This window comes from Thermobia domestica, chromosome 16 (genome assembly GCF_964235325.1).
Source record: "Thermobia domestica chromosome 16, izTheDome1.hap1.1, whole genome shotgun sequence".
Taxonomy (NCBI): Eukaryota; Metazoa; Arthropoda; class Insecta; order Zygentoma; family Lepismatidae; genus Thermobia; species Thermobia domestica.
Genome location: NC_137469.1, coordinates 140,708,404 through 140,729,409, shown reverse-complemented (window position 1 = coordinate 140,729,409; position 21,006 = coordinate 140,708,404). Strand labels below are relative to the sequence as shown.

Below are 21,006 nucleotides of genomic sequence, written 5' to 3'. Positions count from 1 at the left end.
AACGGGCCGATGAATAACAAAAAGGGCTGAATTTCGTACAATTGTACCAAGTCTGGCAACAGTGGTTGCTACAATACAACGAGCGATCGGTTGCAATCAATTCCAATAGATGGCAGCACAATACAACGTTCGCTGATACACTACTAGCCAAACTGACATCTATCGCAAATCTTCTAAAGTCTAATGTCCCTACTTGTCAACTGTTGTATACTATAATTATAATAATAATAATAATAATAATAATAATAATAATAATAATAATAATAATAATGCCTTTTTTTAACAACACCGTTTTAGATGGTAACTGGATTCTGACACAGATATGTCTTCGAAACTACTATCGGACAGTTCAGAAAGAATGTTACTAATTTCGTTGTTGTCCATTCTGAACAAAAATTATTTATACAAACGTAACCGTAATGTACTTATTCAACAAGTTTCCGTTCAGAAAACTAAATGTTCTCTCTACAAATGTAAAATTGCTTATGAAAAAGAAACGCTCGTCCAGAACGAATAACTAAATAAAACCTTAAATGCGCATATTGTTTGCGTCTTGTGGTGCATGTGTGTGGTGTTTTACATCCGATAACAATATAAATAAATAATGTGGTTTAATGTAAGAGTACTGAAGAACATTCCTTTCATTTTAAATCAAAAAGATGCCGCTACAATTGTTGAAACAAGAGGATAGACATACATTATGAAGAAAACAAGCTTGAGTTATTCCTTTTTCAAATGCCATTTCCTGTTCTTTTTATCTCTTCCTATGACTATAAGGGAATAAGTTTGACTTATCCCCTTATACCAAAAACATAACTGATGGATTCTGACTTATCTAATTCAGTACACTCCTTATATCTTCGCAACTTATTGGCATAGAAGAACGTCGATTTGACCATTGAAAGTTCATAGGTAACCTTCGAGTGGTCGCGCCGCGGTCAAAAGCACCGCAGGGAAATTATTTTTGATCGTGTGTCCATTCTGTTTGTCCGACAGGCTTTTTCGTATAGCTAATCTTTCCCCTCACCTTCCCGAACATTCCTGCTCAATCACTCCGTTATCCGTTGTTTAATTTAACTACTAGTGATTGTTTAGTGATTTTGCGGTGCTTTCCACCGCGCGCGACTAACCGTGTAATGTTTTTTCTCAGTGTTTCACTCTGCACGTGACCTTTGCTTTATAAACATAAATATTATTTTAATGGACGGAAGAGAGGTCGACAGAGTTAACAAACTGATACCACGTGTCAAAAAAGAGAAAATTAGAAATGAACAGCTTAAAACAACGGAGGGAAATGTTAGGAATGGACTATTTGGATAAATCAGCCGATATGATCTCGTAGAAGCTTTGTCTGAGGAAGATCATAACACACACACACACAAACACACACACACACACATATATATATATATATATATATATATATATATATATATATATATATATATATATATATATATATATATATAGCTATATGAGTCTGCGAGCGAATCTGAATATCTTAAACCCAGAAATGACCAGCGATTCCCCGAATGTAGTCAGAGCAGGAGAGGACGAAATAAGCGACGACGAACTGTAGAACAGTGTAAATTCGAAGATAACCTAAAATAATTCAATGTAGTGCTGTATAGGTGAAGTTTCAAAATAACAGGACCGTAAAATAATTCAATGTAGATTTGATTTGATTTCAATTTAGCGCTCTTTTCAGCCTCAAGGCTATGTAAGACGTGGACCTACTGCAAAAAATGGGATACGAACCACATGAGCTCCCACCGGGAATCGAACCCACAAGTCCCACACCAAAGGCATGTATGCTAACCTCTTAGCTACGAGTGAGCTCCAATTGAATGTAAAATGTGCTGTGAAGCCTTGTTTTAGTCTTATGTTTATATAGTATATTTTTTACTAATTTACTATTGCATTTAGACGAACATGAATTGACAAAAACAAAAGATCGTCATCAGATTTAGAACTTTCAATAAAACCAGTGCGTAGCTATCTATCTAAAGAAATATGTAACGAAAATTTTTTTTATCCCAAATAAGAAATAAGAAAAAAAAAGTAAATGTGTAATTGTAGGTTCCTCTAATAGTTATTACTGTAAAACTTATAATAATAATAAAAATGTTATTCCCTCTTAATCAGAAAATATACAAAATTACGTTTCTAATATAAGAAAAATGTTTAAACCGATATTTGCAACACATTATGTTCGTGTGGTCCGTTTGACCGCGAGCGACTACTCGCGTTACTTTTTCAGCGCGAAAGATTTTTTGACTTATTTCCTTTGACGTTGCAGGTCTAGAATTTTCATTTGGTTTTATCTCTTTTAGTTTGCTTCGTCGTGAGACTTTCAGAATTTATGAATTTCTGTGTGAAATGCTCATCCTATTACGGAATGCTCGTACATTAAAATATATCTGTAGCTATTTCGGCCAACTGGTTTGTAGTCATGGCCAAACGAATTGCAACCAGGCCATTGAGAGCTGACTAAATTTTGTGAAACCTATTTTGGATAATTAGTAGACGTTCTCGAGTCCTAGTCACTGAAATTATCTTGGCAGATTTGCGCATCGGGCGCTCTCATCTTACGCATTCATTTTCAATAGTGGCATCAACCCTCCTTATTGTGAAGACTGTATTGTTTCACTGATTACACTGGTTGGCATGAAAATCCTCCCACGAGAGTGAAAGGGTGTACCGGATAGATTTCGAGATGCTGATTACGAATATCTCATCGAGAAAGTTCCAGCACGTAAGGTTTTTTCTTTCTTTCTTTCTTTCTTTCTTTTTTCTTTTTTTTTTTTTTTTTTTTTTTGGCGGGGTGCTGCTTCCATAATTGTCAGAAAAATCGTATTTTTCGTATGTAATATGTGTTTTCCGTGTTTGGAGTGCACAATTCTGAATTTTTATCTTAATCCAAGAACTGTTACTAGGCTATATCCCAGAAATATTCTTTTCTCTAGCTCACGACCTCCCGGAAACGTACCCCTGCCCTTGGGTTGCAAAGATTTATTGTCGTTCCACACTACATACACTAAAACCTAAGCGTTATTGACGGAGGAAGGTTTCGTAATCATTCGTAGTCTCCCTTTTGTCTAGACGACAGACAGATTGTTGAAAAAAAAAGGGGGGGACAAAGAAATAGGTCTACACCACGTTGTCGCGTGAAACAAATATTTCAGTTTTGAGTTGATCTTTGTGTTATAAGGTGGTATTACGCTATGTCTGTGTATACCGTAGGTGAAAAATATTTTTGCGTAAAAGTTGACATTTGTGTTAAACGAACATGCCGAGAACTTACAACAATCCGACAGATTCATTCTGCTACATATGTGGGGAAGTGATTTTCAAGGGACAAAGTAGGCCATTCACCGTTTCTGAAGACAGCCTACCATCTGTACTTCGGGTGTAAAATCGGCGACCAGGATCACGTTTGGGCTCCGAAACAAAGTTGTAACTCGTGTGCGCGTACTCTCACAGGACGGTTCAAAGGTACACACAAATCGATACCGTTCGCCGTACCTATGATTTGGCGGGAGCCCCGTGATCATGTTTCAGACTGTTACATCTGCCTGACTAATATAAAAGGTTTCTCAAAAAACATGAATCATAAAATACAGTATCCTAACTTGGATTCCGCGAGGAGACCTGTGAAACATGATGTTTGTCTGCCTGTACCCGTACCACCAGACTCATACAGCCTGTGCAGTGTTTCATCCGATGAAGAACCTGCTGCTTGTGAGGATGTTGCACAATCTTCGAGTACACAGTCAGATCCCAATTACGCTCCAGTGCCTGACACTAATGAACCACATGGGATAAGTCAGGAAGAGCTGAATGATCTGATCAGAGACTTAAACCTTCCCAAGTCTAAGGCCCTGTTGCTTGCATCATGACTTCAACAATGGAATCTACTAAACCAAAATGTGATAGATGTATAGGAAAAGAGAAATGAACCTAGTTCCCAATTCTACAAAGGATGGTGCATTGCAGTGACATTCCATCGCTTATGGGACAACTGAAGTTGAACTACAACACTGAATAGTGGAGGCTATTCCTAGATTCCTCTAGGATAAGTCTCAAAGCAATGTTACTACACAATGGCAATGAAAAGCCAGCCATCCCTATTGCTCATGCTGTACATATGAAAGAAACATACGAGAACATGCGAAACCTATTGCAGAAAATAAAGTACGAACAGTTCCAGCGGTTTGCATGCGCTGACCTTAAGGTTACTGTCATCCTCACAGGTTTACAAGGAGGTTACACAAAGCACTGCTGTTTCTTGTTTGTCATTGGGATAGTCGAGCCAAAGATCAGTACACCATCACAAAATGGCCGCCAAGGAAGCAACTGGTCCCAGAGAAGATGAACGTGGCTAATGAACGTCTTGTGGATTCGGAGAAAATATTCTTACCAACCCTTCATACCAAATTAGGGCTCATGAAGGTCTTCGTCAAGGCCCTGAACCGGGATGGTGAAGCATTTAATCATCTCAGAAAACTATTCCCAGCGCTCAGCGAGGCCAAGGTGAAAGAATGTGTTTCTACGGGAGCTCAAATTAGAGACGTTTTTAAGGATACTGCATTTTCTTCTAAGCTTAATGAAGTGGAAAGTGAGGTTTGGGGGGCCTTTCGAGAAGTGTGCAGTAACTTTCTAGGGAATCATAAGTCACCTGATTACAAAGACATTGTGAGCAGGTTAATTACTTCATATCGTGACATGGGATGTAATATATCCCTAAAGTTACATTTCCTTCATTGCCACCTGGACTTCTTCCCTGAAATGTACAGCTTGGGGGAGGTCTCTGACGAATACGGGGAAAGGTTTCACCAGCAAATAGCTACCATGGAGAGGCGCTACAGTGGTAAATGGAGTGTGAATATGTTGGCAGGCTTCTGTTGGAATGTGACACGTGAGACACCCTGTAGTAATTACAAGAGGAGTAGGAAAACCAAGTGACACGTAAGTGTTAAACTTTAACTTTTTATGCAATTTTATCTGCATAATTTATATTAATATTTAAAGTATAACGTGCAAATTATTATGTGTGGAGAATAGCATCTTTGGGCGGATATTGAAACACACCCTCCTCTCTGAAAATGTTACGTCCTGGAGAAAAACGGGTTACGGATTCGAACTCAGGAGCTTGAAACCTATAGGAATCACCTATTTTCGTTCGTGGGAGCGAAAAAAAGTTTCATTTTTCACCAGTGTTATTCGGGACAGGATATACTCTGATCTTAGAGAATATTGCGTTCTAATAATATTAGTCAGGTTTTGGGGAGATAATCATGTCGCAATGACCGGATTCTCTCCTTTGTTATGAGAATGAAATACGAGTAGTTAAAGTTTACATCGATATTTGTCTGTTTTGTTTTATTATTACACTAGGAGAATACCCGTTCTTCTCACGGGAAGAATACGTTTCATTTTGGTCATAAAGGGCACCAAAACTGTCACCCTCAACTTAGGGACCCAAAAAACTGTGAATTCGACACTAATATCGGTCATTTTTAATTATCTTTACGTATCATTCCCTCTTAGAAGTACTAATGGGAGCTAAATTTGGATTTAAATCACATCGGAAATGTCACTGTTCCCCAAAGCTATAAATTTCACACTAATATAGGTCACTTTCGATCATTTTTATGTATCTCCCCCTCCCCTAAGTTGTACAGTCAAAATGTAATGATTGTTAGACCTAAAAATTGCCTAAAACGGATCCATAAAAAGACCAAAATATATCTTTAAAAAGGACCGAAAAACGGGAAAAGAAGGATGTGAGAATAAAACTGAATATAATTAGAATTACATATTTAATGGATATAATGCTCAATAAATACAAGCTTCTGATAGATTGTCTGTCCTTCTACAAAAAGTCCACACTAAAATAAGAAAACTTCCCCACCCTCACTCCCCCTTGCTGGAGGACATTTTTATCCCTCCTTATCTGACTTATGATTTTGCAGATCTGGTATTATCAGTCCAGTCGTTGAAGAATGTCTAATTATTTGAATTTTCTTTACTAAAGAAAATATGTTTAAGAGGTGGTGGTGATTCGACTTAATGACCAGTAAATTTATTGTCGAAAGATGAAGGGCAAAAAAAGACGTTAAGACCTATGAAAATCTTATAAAAAGACGAATAAAGAAAAGAACGCCGAAAAACACACACACAAAAAAAGGCCAAACAATATCCACCATTTTCTCATTTACAATGGCCCAAAATGAACATTATATTATGTTAAGTCTCGTGTTCGGGCACTCGTAAAAAAAGAGGATTTTTCCTCAACTTTCGGAACCACCCCAGGCCGGGACCTAATTTATCTTGAAAATTTGATAGAGATTGATCGCATTATTCAAGAGTTATTACGTTTTATTATATATATATATATATATATATATATATATATATATATATATATATATATATATATATATATATATATATATCTTCCCCTCCTTACTCCTAAGTTGCATTGTGAAAGCGAAATAATAAAAGCCATCCCAGGTCCGAACCTGGTCTATATTGAAAATTTGATCGAGATCGGTCGTTTAGTTGAAGAGTCATTGAGTCACAAACATATTCACTTTCATATATACATTAAAATTATTTTTCTTATTATATGGTCTCTATTTTGTTATTTATTCTTTCAGCCTTTATACAAACGCTATTTTATAGTATTTTTAAATATAAATTTCTTGGTTTGCTCTATATTTTCGTCGAAATTATATTTATTTTAAATCATTAGAAATCACTCTTTAGAATAAGAAATCACTCTTTCTTATAGTTTGTTATAGTATATCCAACCTATATAATAATTTTGAAAAATGTTTAATATCAAATGGTTATCCTTAGGTTTCACAGCATTAAGTGAAAAGTACAGTAATACGGGGAAAGGAGGAACTTACCAGTTGACAGCGACTCTCAATTCTTATATTGGAGCTCTTGTCCAGGTCATTCTTTCACACGAAGGTGATGTTCTCAAATTTGGAGGTAAGTACCTTCCAAACCAGTGGTTCTTAATGTGGGGGTTAACATCCCTGAGGGGTGGTGGAACAAAAAGTGGTATTTGGGGTGTTACAGAATATTTAGGGGCTTTTGAGATTTCTAGCCTATTAGATTTTCTCCTTACTGGACAAAAGGTTCATGCATTTTAAAAATAGCACCAAAAACTTACACTTTTTACAATAATGAAAGATAACATCACTTATTATAGCTTTGCAAATGTCGGTCAAAGAAACGTTCCTTGGTTCCTTTCTCTTAAAATGTGACTAGGACAAGCTTACGTTTAAAAAAAAAATGAAAAATACGCATTCGTCTGGGAGAAATCATAGAAACAAAATTTCCTTTTAAGCCTTCAATTCTTAAAATAAAACCAGCCTGGAAAATGAACCAACCAGCTTGATTTTTAGAACTTATTTTTAGAGTTTAAGCTTGAGTTTTAGAGTTTAAGAAGTGAAGCTTTTTTCTTTTTTCTTTTCTTTTTTTAATTTTATTTATTTATTTATTTATTTATTTATTTATTTATTTATTATTATTATTATTATTATTATTATTATTATTATTATTATTATTATTATTATTATTATTATTATTATTATTATTTTGTTTTTAAGCTGCTTTGTCGAAGTTTTATGCTCAGTGCTGTGCATGGATGGACTGGGTTAAGGTGTCGGTGGGCAGGGGCGCCGGAACCGGGGGGGGAAGTGTGCAGCTGCCCTCCTAAAACTTTTAGAGGGGGCAAGATACTCGTTCTGCCCCCTCACTTTCAGACTGTAAAAACATCACACAACACTGATTATATGAACTAAATTTTGCTTTCTATAGTAATGTGAAAGAATTCTCCATTCCAGATTCATCTTTCTCTTGGACACATGGGATCGGGCGCTTGTTCTGACCCCATGTTAGACAGAAAGATTTAGGAAAAAGAATTGAAAATTCTCTTTATTTCCATTGGTCTACATTCTCAAAACACTGTAAATTCTTTAAAAATTGTTGTTTAAGTAATCGTAAGTCTGCAATGTGAAACGAGTCGTTGAGCGAGATTTTAAAGTTTAAAAAATAGCTATAACAGTTTAAATAAGTAACAGGACATTTAAATACATTTTGTATAAAGTGAAATTAATGTTCTTTCAAACAATATGCAGAGTGCAGTAAATTTCATAGAGGAGTAAAATTATATTAGGTAGGTTTAATAATTCAGAGCACATGAAAAATGCGAAGTCCATTGTCGTTCCATTCGTTTAAGATATGAGTGCAGAAACAGAACACCTTTTTCAGCTGTACTTTCCAAGTTCGTAAACAGCAAGAATAAGGAAGACAGTCGCTGCTCGTAATAATTAGTAGTCTTATATATTTAGCTCACAGTGGTCAAGCAATCAGTAGACATTTGCATAGTGCGGGTAATTTGATATCGCTCCTAGATGAAAGAAAAATGCATGTGCCTGTTCTCAGTCAATTGATTAATAGACAGGATAACTGGCTTAGTGCTGATTGAAATAATGAAATTTTGAAGATTATGGCACATGCAATAGAGACAGACTTGGTAGCAGAAGTTAAAGAGTCTCAATTTTATGCTATCATAGCCGACTCCACGACTGATATTTCAAAGAAAGATCAGTTGTCTCCGTGTGCACTGTGTTGACTCTGACTCATCAAACCCAAAACAATATTTACGGGAATGATTACCCCACATGGCACAAAATCGGAAACATTAGAATTCGCAATCAAAGATATTCTAACGAGACTTAACCTGAATGCAGAAATGCAGAAAATATCTGCAGTCAGTGTTAAGATGGTGCAGCTAATATGTCAGGACGAGTGAATGGTGTGAAGATAATTTTGACTCAACATCCAAAAGCTGTATACATTCATTGCAGTAATAATGCATTAGATCTTCCATTTCAGGAAGTAGCACGAAAATGCTAATCTTTGTGTGACGTACAGGCCATAGTGAAAGACGTTTGCATCATCAACCTGGGTTCTGCAAAACGAGAGACAACAAACGCCGACATCGTTCTTGAATCCTGTAAAGGTAACAACGAAAGTCATCCTAAACATTTGTTGCTTCTTTGTCCTACTCGATGCTGTGTTAGACGAAAATCTCTAATCATATTTCAATCTACTACAAACGAATTCAAATCACGTTGAAAAAAAATCATCAGTAATACAAGTGGTCCAGATGATGGTCAAAAAGTAATACTAAAAGGGTATTTGAAAAGAATGAAAAATTTGGAATGATATATATATATATATATATATATATATATATATATATATATATATATATATATATATATATATATATATATTGATAGTCAGTATATGCGCTTTTGTATCTTGCGAACAACTGGTAAAAGTGCTTCAAAATTCTGAAGCTTCTGTTTCTAGAGCTGAAAAAGCAACAGCGATTGTAGAGGATACTATAGAATGAACAGAATGAACAGAAACCTACGAATGAGCAGTGCATTTAAAAAAAAAAAAATAAGGAAGCAAAGGAAAATGCAGACACACTTAAAATTGCCCACTTCATCAAAATCAAAGAGAACACCAATTAGGTTGGAGCAGACTGATAATCCTTCTATAGCAGCTACCCTAGAATCTGTATCAGTTCTTCGAAAAAGTACATCGAATTCATTGACTATTTGTTGCATGAAGTACATCATCCTTTCAATCATCCAGGCCTCAAACAACTCATATAACTCGAGCAGATTCTTTGTGAAGATGCTGTATATGGCTGTATACGGCTTTAGGTACAACAATGGACAAAATATTATGTGAAGATTAAACACTGCAATAAAAAAGTAATTTTGAAAGAGAAGAGCGAAACAAGAAATGAACGCATATGGATCGTACACCTAATTATATAATACTCTTCTACATAAATCCCACTATAATCGAAACCCACTTACAATGTGAGGACGTCACTACAAAAGGCCAAAAATATAAGGTGTTCTTAATACTAATTATAGTTCAAGGTTCCTTTCTCATTTAAAACTCATCAACCAGAAATGACCTTAAAGAAATCGAAACCTAAATTATACAGCAACATTCTAAATAGATTCCACTATAATTGACACCCACTTAGAATCTAAAGACGCTACTACAAAAGACCGAAAATACGAGGGGTTTTTAAAAACAATTTTATAAGTTTAGGTCCAGCTCCCATACCAATTTAAAAAAATATAAACCGGAAGTGACCTCATAGAAACAAAACCCAAGTTATAGAGTAATCATCTACATAAATTTCACTATAATTGACACCCACTTAGAATATAGCGGCGAAACTACAAAAGACCGAAAATACGAGGGGTTTTAAAAAATAATCTTATACTTTTAGGTTTAACTCCCATACCAATTAAAACAAATGAACAGGAAGTGACTTTATAGAAATCGAAACCCAATTATACAGTAATCATCTACATAGATTCCACTATAATTGACACCCACTTAGAATCTAGGGACGGAACTACAAAAGACCGAAAATAGGAGGGGATTTAAAAATAAACTTATACTTTTAGGTAGAGCTCCCATACTAGTTAAGACACATAAACCGGAAGTGACCTTATAGAAATCGAAAACCACGTTATGCAGTAATGGTCTACATGAATTTCAATATAATTGAGACCTACTTAGAATCTAGGGACGGAACTACAAAAGACCGAAAATACGAGGGATTTAAAAAAAATAATTTTTTACTTTTAGTTCCAACTCCCATACCAGTTAAGACACATAAACCGGAAATGACCTTATAAAAATCGAAACCCAAGTTATACAGTAACGATCTACATAGATTCCACTATAATTGTCACCCAGTTAGGATCTAAGGACGGAACTACAAAAGATAGAAAATTCGAGGGTTTTAAAAAATAATTTTATTGTTTTATTTCCAGCTTCCATACCAGTTAAAACACATAAACCGGAAGTGACCTTATACAAATTTGAAATGCAAATTATACATTAGTAATCTATATGTATGACAGTTTAATTGACATCGTCTTAGAATTTAGAGATGGTACGAGAAAGGATCAAATTACGGTGCATTCTTTAAAATAATTTTCTTCTTTAAGTTTTAACTCCGTTATCATCTAACGAGGGAACCTATCCAAGTGTAACTCTGACTTCGAGTCGAGACTATGGCCGTTGGATACCTTGTCCCAAAAGAACATAACACGAAAAGGGATACATCCTCGATCGCAACTGTTGCGGGGATATAAGTGTGAAAAGTTAGGAAACGAGCTCCATACTATACATTACGAAGTCAGATTCCGGGTCAGATTTTTCGGAAACGGTCGAGTAAGGAAACTGAGCGAATACATATCAAATTAGTGTGGGGAGCACAGCACCTTTTGAATGAAAAAATTGTGTCCCCGGGGCACTCGCAGGGTCCCAGGCGGGGTCCAACTCAAAATTAGCAAATGGAACTGGGGGTCAAGTAGCATATTGTATGAAAGCTGTTGTTAAATAAAAGAAGATAGAACAAATCTCAACTCTCTACGATAACCCTCTGCAAACGGGCAACTGGTCAAAATGTCAATACAACCTACATCAGAGAATCTATGGCCACGCTTCTAAATCCGTTAAGTTCCGACAATAACAAAACAGAAAAACACATTTGAAAGTGCAAGGTATTGAAGTAAAGCAAATTGCTGTAGTCTCTCTCTCTCAAAAGCACCCTCCGATATATTTTATTTCTGCACCATTATTCCAGTTTTCTCCAACCCCACTCTTCTCCAAGTTGCCTCACAGTTTCAAGGTTACTCCTTTTCGTCTTTACCATCATGTTTCTCGTTCAGGAAATCCTCCGATAGAAATTTCACAGTGCAATCTGTGAATTTGGGGTCCGGGCCCGAGCCCGGGCCAGATGGACGCAAAAATGTCGAAAAAATTTCTTTTTCGAAAAAAATTACACCTGGTTTTACACGATTTTCACGTTTCCCGGTGGATAATACGGACAAACCAGTGATTCTGGTAGAAAGCATGTTCTATCTTGGGGGAAAAAAAACGAGGTATGAGTCATTATCCTAAGGTAAATAGTAAGGAAGCAGTAACTGTTTAAGTGAAAGTCTAAAATTTACCTCAAAAAGTGGAAATCCTAAAAGGGTTAAGACATAAACCGAAGGTGACCTTACATGGGTCCTAATCCAAATTATACAATATTAATCATCATAAAGCCCTACAACGATATGTTGTATTTTTAATTGTATTCTTTGGGCAAAATGTGTGATCTTTTCTATAAAATATGCACCAGCCAGCTAGGTTAAAAAGAAGAAGAAAAGGAAGCACATCTTGTTATAAATCAATGTATGTTTTGTTGTTTATGTTTTTCTAGAAATCACCAAGACGATATGTTTATATGTTACTATAGAAACAGAAGCAAGGTTAGACATAATGACAACTACCTTTTAAGGATCATAAAGTATATAAAAAGAAGGTATACAGTAAACGGCATTTTACATTATGTCAATTTAGTTTACTCATTATGGCTCAATAAGGTAATTTAATGTTACAATCAGGACTAAAACAAAAATAACAAAAGTAGAATATTGTTATATATTTTATGGTGCCGAAACGCCGAGAAACCTTGCGTATCGTTCAGAAGTTTTATTAAAACTATCACAATTGAGCCTAATATTAATTATACTATTCTAAGAAGTGGCACAAAAATAGATAGACGTGTCAAGATGAGTGATATCGAAAACGAAGTGGTTGATAACAGTATGAGTGAGACTGGAACAAATCATACTGAAAGTATGGTTGATCTATTCAAACAACTATCACAACAAATATCTCAACAAAACAGTGGCGGCGGTTGGACGTTAAAAGTGGGGGAGGGGGAAGACATGATCTGAACAATTGTATATCAATGTTAGATTTCCTGGTTGTTTCTAACACTGTTTGATGAAAGGTTGTGTAACTAATAGGATACTATCTTTTTTCACTTAAAATGCCGTATATCGTATTTCTATTTTAAGTAAATTCATAAGAGCAATACAGGTAAGAGCCCTTTATAAGAGCCCTTTATACTCTTAAACATCGAAAGTGTAAGAAGAGATTTGAGATCTTGCTCATGAACATCTTAAAATTCTGTCTGGAAAACTGTTTGATCAGATTATTCAATAATAAATTCGCAAAACAAATAAATAGAAAGGATATATTAATCATAGTAATGAATAATGAGGCTTGTTTTGCAGAAGTTATATTGAAACTGGGGATTAATGAACAACTTATACTTTTAATTCCACACATGCCATTAAAAGAATGTTTTTTCTCTTAGAAAATAAAATACAGTAAGTACTGCAAGCATATGCTATGACATTTAAAGAAATATGCAATTACAATATTAATTGCTTTGAATTGCAATTAAAACGCAATTCCTGTAGCTTTCTTAACTCCATGGGAAGACAAATAACCAATACGTACTCACGCAACGGCAAATATCACATGGGACCATTTTTTCTATGAAACAGTAATACATACAAAACCTTTACCAGGGTGTCCACATTCTGGAAAATAAGTGAAAGTAGGGAAAGGTCAGGGAAGTAAAAATGTATCAGATGAAGTCAGGGAAATGTCAGATTGGTCAGGGAAAGTCAGGAAAAAATCGATTTAGGTCCATTGTTCAATTACTGAATTTATGAAATAGGATTGATTTCTTTACTGTTACTGGATGCAAAATGTAGTGTTCTCAATGATGATATTGAGGGAGTCAGTGTTTTCTGATATAGTATTTGAAACTAATTTTCTGCGAGAAACACATCTAACTGCATCCTGGCATATTTGCTCAAAAGGGTAGACGCTGTTCTAGAAGAATTGAATGGTGCCAAGAAAATATCTAGACAAGTGGCTGAGAACGCAAAGAAATATCTCCAGCTCACAGTGAAAGCTCAGACTGAAGAATTTAAGGAACACTGGAGTGAATTCATAGCCAATGACAGAGATGGTATTGGACTTGATGAGTTTTTTTACTTAGGAAATGGGAAGAACTTCGTTGACTTATGGTCAGTTATGAAATTGTGTTTTATCTTCTTTCATGGAAACGCATTTTTTGAAAGTGGTCTCACAATAAATAAAATTCTCATTGTTGAGAACTTACAAGAAGAATCTCTGGTTGCTCAACGGATCATATATGATTCGTGATGAGAATAAGTGGATCACCAGGATTAATAATTACAAGAGGTATGATAAATTCAGTGAGAAGTTCATTGAGACAATATCAGGTGTATTTGGAAAAGAAAAGAGAAATGCTGGAGATGAGAAGAGGAGAGAGAAACGGAAGATACAGCAACAACTAAAGGAGCTGGAGGAAGAAGAGAAGAAAATTAAACTGCGGAGACAAGAAGGATATTGAGATCAATGATAAGAAAACTATGCGAGAAAGTATGAAAACAAATTTCTAAATGGATTGCATTTAACAACTGCACCAGCAAAAGTAATGTGTGTGTGTGTTACATAGTGTTCTTTTTAATAATCAGTAAAATCATGTATGAACTGTTTATTACTATAGGCAATATTATAATGCTGTGTAATTGGTATTATATTGTGTAATTTTTTTCATATCTTAAATACTCTGTATGCTGCACACTTTCGTTTGTAACTTTACATTTTGTGTAATATGTAGGCCTAATCAATATCAGCCTACCGCTCATGTTTGAAATTTACATTCCTTTGGAAAGAAAATTGAAAAAAGAAAGAAAAAGAAGCGGAATAAAACAAGGCCAACTATGGAGAGTGTGGAAGCTGGGTTTCTTTTTTTGTTCTATATTCTTAAGTTATTCAGGGATCAGGGAAATCTGGAACTTTCGTCATGGAAAGTCAGGGAAAAGTCAGAGATCTTTTCTCCAAATTGAGTGGACACCCTTTTACATTTCCAAATGAAACTATATAAATTAGGTCTCCACTTCAAAAAAGTGGGGGGGCAACTGCCCCCTCTTGTCCCTCTAATCGCCGCCCATGCAACAAAATGTACAGTTACTACAACAACTAAAGTATGAATTTTCACAACAATTTGATAGAAAAATGAATCAACTTAAGGATGAATTTTCTCGCCAAAATAGACAGTTATATCAATTTCTTGATAGCAAGTTGGACCAGTGCTTTGGACAAATGATGGAACGAACGGATCAGCACATGGAACAGATTACATCTCAGGTTAAAGAAATGACATCACAGGTTAACATGAATGCTCTAAATGAACCTGAACCTTCCACAGAATCAGCTGAAAATGCAGATTTTGTGTTTACATTAGTGAAATTTACTGAGATTATCCTAACTTTTATTTTCAGTCGAATGTTTCTGATTGTCTTATGGATGCTGCGTGTAATGAAGATTTTGGTATGCATCAATGTGCGAAAAGTTATGATCGTTTTCGTCTAGTGAATGCTATTGATTGCTTGTATTCCTTGTATACTCAACATGTTATTAAACCTAAAGATGAAGTAATGGTAATAGAATCATTTAATGGTATGTACAGTAGGCCACATAAATTCTTCATGTACAAAGTCCGCGAGATAGGCAACCCAACTAACGCCTGCTCAAAGATTAATTACGCCTGGTAGTAGCTATTCTCTGTTTCACATAAAAGGATAGGAAAAAGAAGAAGTTTTTCCCCCACCACGCTCAAGTACAGGTGAATGTTGGTGTTCCGTCTTCCACCATCAGCCCCCGCACACGGAGGTATAGAGTGTATTTAAATATGTCTAGGCCTAAATAATAAATTACGACTTCCATAATAACATTGAGTATTTTAAAACACTTAATGACATTTACCTGCATTAGTGAGTAAGTAGCACATGTGTCATTTTAATGGAAATTTTATTGAACAGTTGTTTATTTTCCTTCTTTTTTGGCAGTCGGGGTTATGACATAATGTTGGAATGGCAAGGGATGTCAGGGTTGGTAATTGAATTGGTATTTACTGCTTTGATACATGAATTTCATAATATAAAATCGGAAACCAAGTACAATATGTATGGGTAAATTATCAGTGCGTTAAGATAATAACAATAGAACCTGAAATAATAATAATAATAATAATAATAATAATAATAATAATAATAATAATACACTTCTTGTTTCCTCTCTTATATACATGTGTTCTTACATTAAAAAGAACCAGAAGAAAAATAACCAAATGTATACACACTGATAATAGTGAATAAATGCGTCTCGCCCCAGGCGCCTCAACTCAGGCAAATGCCCTGGTTTCTGTTGATTATTTTTCAATGAAATCATTTTCCTACGTTTTTCTCTTCGTACGTACACCTGATGTGATGGTGGCAAAGTATCTTTTTTTGTTTGTTGTTTATTAATACGCGGCGATAAATTTACGGTAAAGCATCATACATACAAGATTCATCAACATTGAAGTCTTCTGAGTTTATTAAGGGGGAAAATTTGTTATGGTGGACTTAGAAAAACAATCCCAGATTGATTGAAGCCTGACACGAAATAGTAACTGCAGATGCTACGTAATTTGAACAGGCCCATGTCTGGGTCTGTCGTTTCAAGCAAAAATATAATATTGGAGCTTAACCATCACAGTGAATTTGACGCCCCTAAAATCCCCTAAAATTTGGCGCCTTGTGTGGTTGCAATCCTCACCCAGCCCTTTCGTTGGCCTTGAGTTTAGCCAATTGATAATAGAGGAAATTGAATTTTGAATTGTTACTTGACTATTTTAATAAAAACGGAGTTGTCAACAGTCCTGACGACCGTTGAGGGGGAGGGAGAGTAACAGATGTTTGGAAATGAAATTAAATCTTTGAGTTCTACGTATCGCAGTTATGCCGGGTAGGCTAAAGGAGACTGTGATGACGAGAATGAATGAAACAGTGCAAAGAAAAAAGTAGGAGGAAACAGGAGAACTCCGAGAAAATCTGCAAAAACAGTGCTTGTCCACCACAAAGCCCACTAAGCACGAGCTCGGATCGAACCAGGGCCTTATGCCCCAGAGGTGAACGCTGTACCACGGAGCCACCATGGCCCCAACAAAAGTTTTTAGTTCTCACAGAACTCTTGTCTGGAGGTCAATGCAATTAATGGGTGCTATACATACTTGAATTTCATTATTTTCAACAGTCTATGGAGAGTTGAGTGAGAAGAGCAGGGCAGTTCATCATCGATATTTATAGCTATCAGAATTTTATTTAACGTTGGCAATTCATTACGGGAAAAGACCTGATGTACCTTTGATCGAATTGCCGATTTCGTGAAGTCGTCATAGTTTTCCGAGAGGGGAAATACTTGTACGCGTATTTTTGGGACTTCTTAATTTATTTTCATTAAATTTAGCCTCCCGCCTACTTCTATAAACAGTTGCCTTTCCTACACTTGTCTGTTTCCCAGTCATGTCAGCGAATTCTTCAACAGTTAAATTAGGGTGTTGTTCTCTTAAAGCATGGAAGATATTCAAAATGCAACGCTTCTCACCACTTCGTAACGCTGTCCCGGGCTCATGTTTTATCGCAGAACTACTGCAAGCATCATGAATTGTCGCTTCACAAAGCACTAAATACGCAATTATTTACAATTTAATATGCACTAAAATTTGTTTCAGATAATATAAACTATACAAAACATAATGGATACAGAATACAATTTAATATGCACTAATTTCACACGACACTATATATAATATAGTTACCACACACGCTAAATTCATACAATATTTGCACAGGTCGATAGTCTGCGCACTCGATACTCAGACAGCCAGAAGATTACCTTCCTTGAAATTGTAAATAAAGACAGAATGTCGACAGGATTGGTTTGCTTTCTCTCCCGATTCTTAAGTGAAACAATGATGGAAATTAACTTTATAACGAATTAGTTCTTATTTCTAGAAATGCAATTTAATAAATAGGACTAAAGCCAAAACTTTAATACATAAATAGTAAAAAATACTTTTCTTAAAGACAACAATTAAAAACAGTAATTGTTTGTTATTTGGGGTTGACAGGTAAAAACAGCAGTTAGTGCTTTCTCGCCATCAGGTGCGAGCGAATTGACGTACGAATTTAGTGTGTACACGATTTTGTTTATTAGAAAAGCTTCCCTCCCTGTGAAGGTCAACGGCTTGATTTCCCCTCCGTACTGGAGAGTGGTGGGAGGAAGGGGAGTTTCCTATCAGGTTGCCTGGAATAGATCTTAGCACAGCAGCATGAAGTTGCCTCACCTGTTAAAAGCACAAATCGTAAAGAGTATTTTAGTGCAGAAGTGAAGCGAAACGCTGAATGACGAAATGACAAAAGGGAGTCTTTGGATACTTGAACTCACAGTACTTCTTGTTTGTATGATAAACACATAAAATTATACACGACCACTTGAAAAAATATACAGATATCAGAGGCGCCGAAGAGAAGAAACAGCCGGGGGACTTAGTTAATCTTATAATTAACTCAAATGAGGATTATACAAAAAGTTTACTTAGGTCATATAACTATACATATCTGTGTATCAAATAATATACGGATAGATTATGCGGTATATTATATGGTAGGTTTTTTCATTTAACTAACCCAAAGCTTTGCGCCGAGTTTCGCGCTAGTCCTAGCTGCAAATCAATTAAAAGTATGGATGTATCGTTTGGGGGGAAGAATCCAACCCTCAATGAAAATTTTGGGGATCTAACAGGGCGTGAACTCCTAAATTTCGGCGGTGCTGATTCATACGTAATACTGCTTCGAAAGAAGAAATTGCTGATTTCATTATTGGTTAAATAATTTTTGAAAATACTAACTATTGGAAATTTATTTGTAAATATTAAAAAAGCAAAACTCGATAACGCTCAAACGATTTGGAGACCTTATTTCTTATTAACAAATTTCCGTTAGGTTACAAATATAACGGAGGGTTCATGATTTGTATAATATTTGTGAAATTTTACACATTGAGGCACAAAGAGAAAAGGAAAGAATATATTGTCAATAAACAACTTAAAAATGCACGAAATTAACGGATAATATCAAATATAGAACCATTCACAGAATTAACCTTGTAACTCGTTTTCTCCATTCATTTCTTTCCTTTATTTTCAGAATTACATCATCACTGAATTTGTCCACTGGAGATTATCTTTCATTTAGCAGTATCCAACTGGAGCTCAGCCTTGTAAATTAAACATTTTAAAAGGGTTAAACGGCGATGGCGGAAATCGAACCCGGGCCACCCTAAAAGTAGACGCCCTAAAGGTAAAAAGTAGTGGGTTGAAGTGAATGTAATTTGCACAGATAAGATATTGTATACATAAAATGAGGCAATATGTGTTTTGTATTTTCCTTTAAAAAAACTTCCAAACCTTTGATTACGATTTTTAAAGCAATGCAGGATTGCCACGAAACTTTTGTAGAGACACTACGCAGAAAATAAGCAAACATATGTTTTTAACTTGTGTGGAGAAACAATGTTGGGGCTAAGGCCTCTTCCACAAAAAGTAAATATTATCGTAGAAGTACGGGAAGGAGTGGATCGAAGGGATTGAAATTGTGTGTAGATATTGTATATGTAAAATTAGGCAATTCGTGTTTCCCAGTTGTCCCCATGTAATCTATTTCGTATATATATTGTGAAGTATCTGTCTATCGCACCGGCACAATATTGATATCACGAGTTATATTATAGTTACCACAGACGTCGTGTAAAAAATATTCTTGACGCTTCGTGCAAGTATCTGTTGACAGTGTGAAAATTACAAGGGGAATGAGATGAAAATCCTCTTTGGTAATACTGGATGTTACTATAACCAAACGAGATTACCCCTTATTCCCCTTCTATTAAGCGGCGAAAATCTCTCCAATATTGGGGGGGGCGGAATGGTAAGACCGTTCTCATAAAGCGATGTTGAAAGTATTTATGATGTTGAAAAACAATACTGTGGAGGATCAGGGGAGCAGAGTTGTCTTCAACATTGTGAGGCGGGCAGATTTGATGCTTATTCTGGGAAAACATCAATTTCATCTCATTTTTCTTTGTGGCAATCGGACACAATTCATCACATTTCTCCCCAAAAACACGTTTCAAATCGGATTATTGGGAGCACAATCCCTCAGTTCCAAGATTGGAGGGGACATGTTCACCTCATCCCCCCGTGCAATTTGTGCCAGTGCTTGTAATACACACACTGTCAACAGATGTAGACACGAAGCATAACAACATTGTTTACACAACGACTGTGGTAACCATAATATAACTTGTGATATCAATATATTTACGAAATAGATTATATTTTTTGCCAGTTACCAACGGCGCCAATTTCTCTGTAAATTTGGGGGGGCCCATTCATAAAAAGTACATATAACAACACATATAATAATAAAAAATACATATTCATAAAAATACATGGGACCCACATGAGCTTTGAGGGGAGCCCAGGAACAGCGCCCTTACCAGTTACCATGAAATATTGAGATTTTACAACTGATTTGAATATTTCTATTGTGTTAATTCATTATAAACATATGGAGAATTAACACTTTACTTGTAGCTACAAGTGGCTACATTATTGGTTGAAGCAAAAAGAAAATAAGAAGTTGACGCCCGCGGGAATCCAACCCCTAACCCATAGAACGTGAGTCAGAGATGCCTCTGACTCTGCCACGCCGTCACTTAGAAAACTTGCGCAATGGACGACATATGCGACGAGTCGAAAACTTTAAGACGCTTTTCTATGCTATATTAGGCCATTGGGCTCTCCTAGTTTGTAATATGAACACTTTAAATGTTCACAATCGCCTTGCAAAAAATGGCCCCGATGTTAATTTACCAAAGTCTGCTTTCTCCTTGTAAGTGAAAAAAGAACTTCAGGCATTTTTTGGATATCGATATTTGTAATTGCAATAATAACAAGATACAGAGATACTCTCGGTGAATCAGAAAAGAAAGTGGTCTCAGGCACTATATGTCTATTTTTGTTTTTTAATTTACAATTGAAGTTTCTCGAATATAGTATTTTATCATGACAAAAATCAGTGTGTTTCGTCGTTATCGTCAACGTGTGCAATT

General features: G+C 35.7%; 1 protein-coding gene across 1 annotated transcript in view; it reads left to right on the top strand.

Annotated features, from left to right (window-relative positions):
* Positions 1 to 6,873: 6,873 nt before the first annotated feature.
* Positions 6,874 to 21,006, top strand: part of LOC145673462 (adenylate cyclase type 10-like) — a gene marked incomplete at its 5' end in the record, with an annotated part of 340,084 nt that continues 325,951 nt past the window's right edge. Inside the window, 1 exon segment of the mRNA XM_081743183.1 lies at positions 6,874 to 7,002. Within this exon segment, the coding sequence (XP_081599309.1) occupies positions 6,874 to 7,002 (129 nt within the window).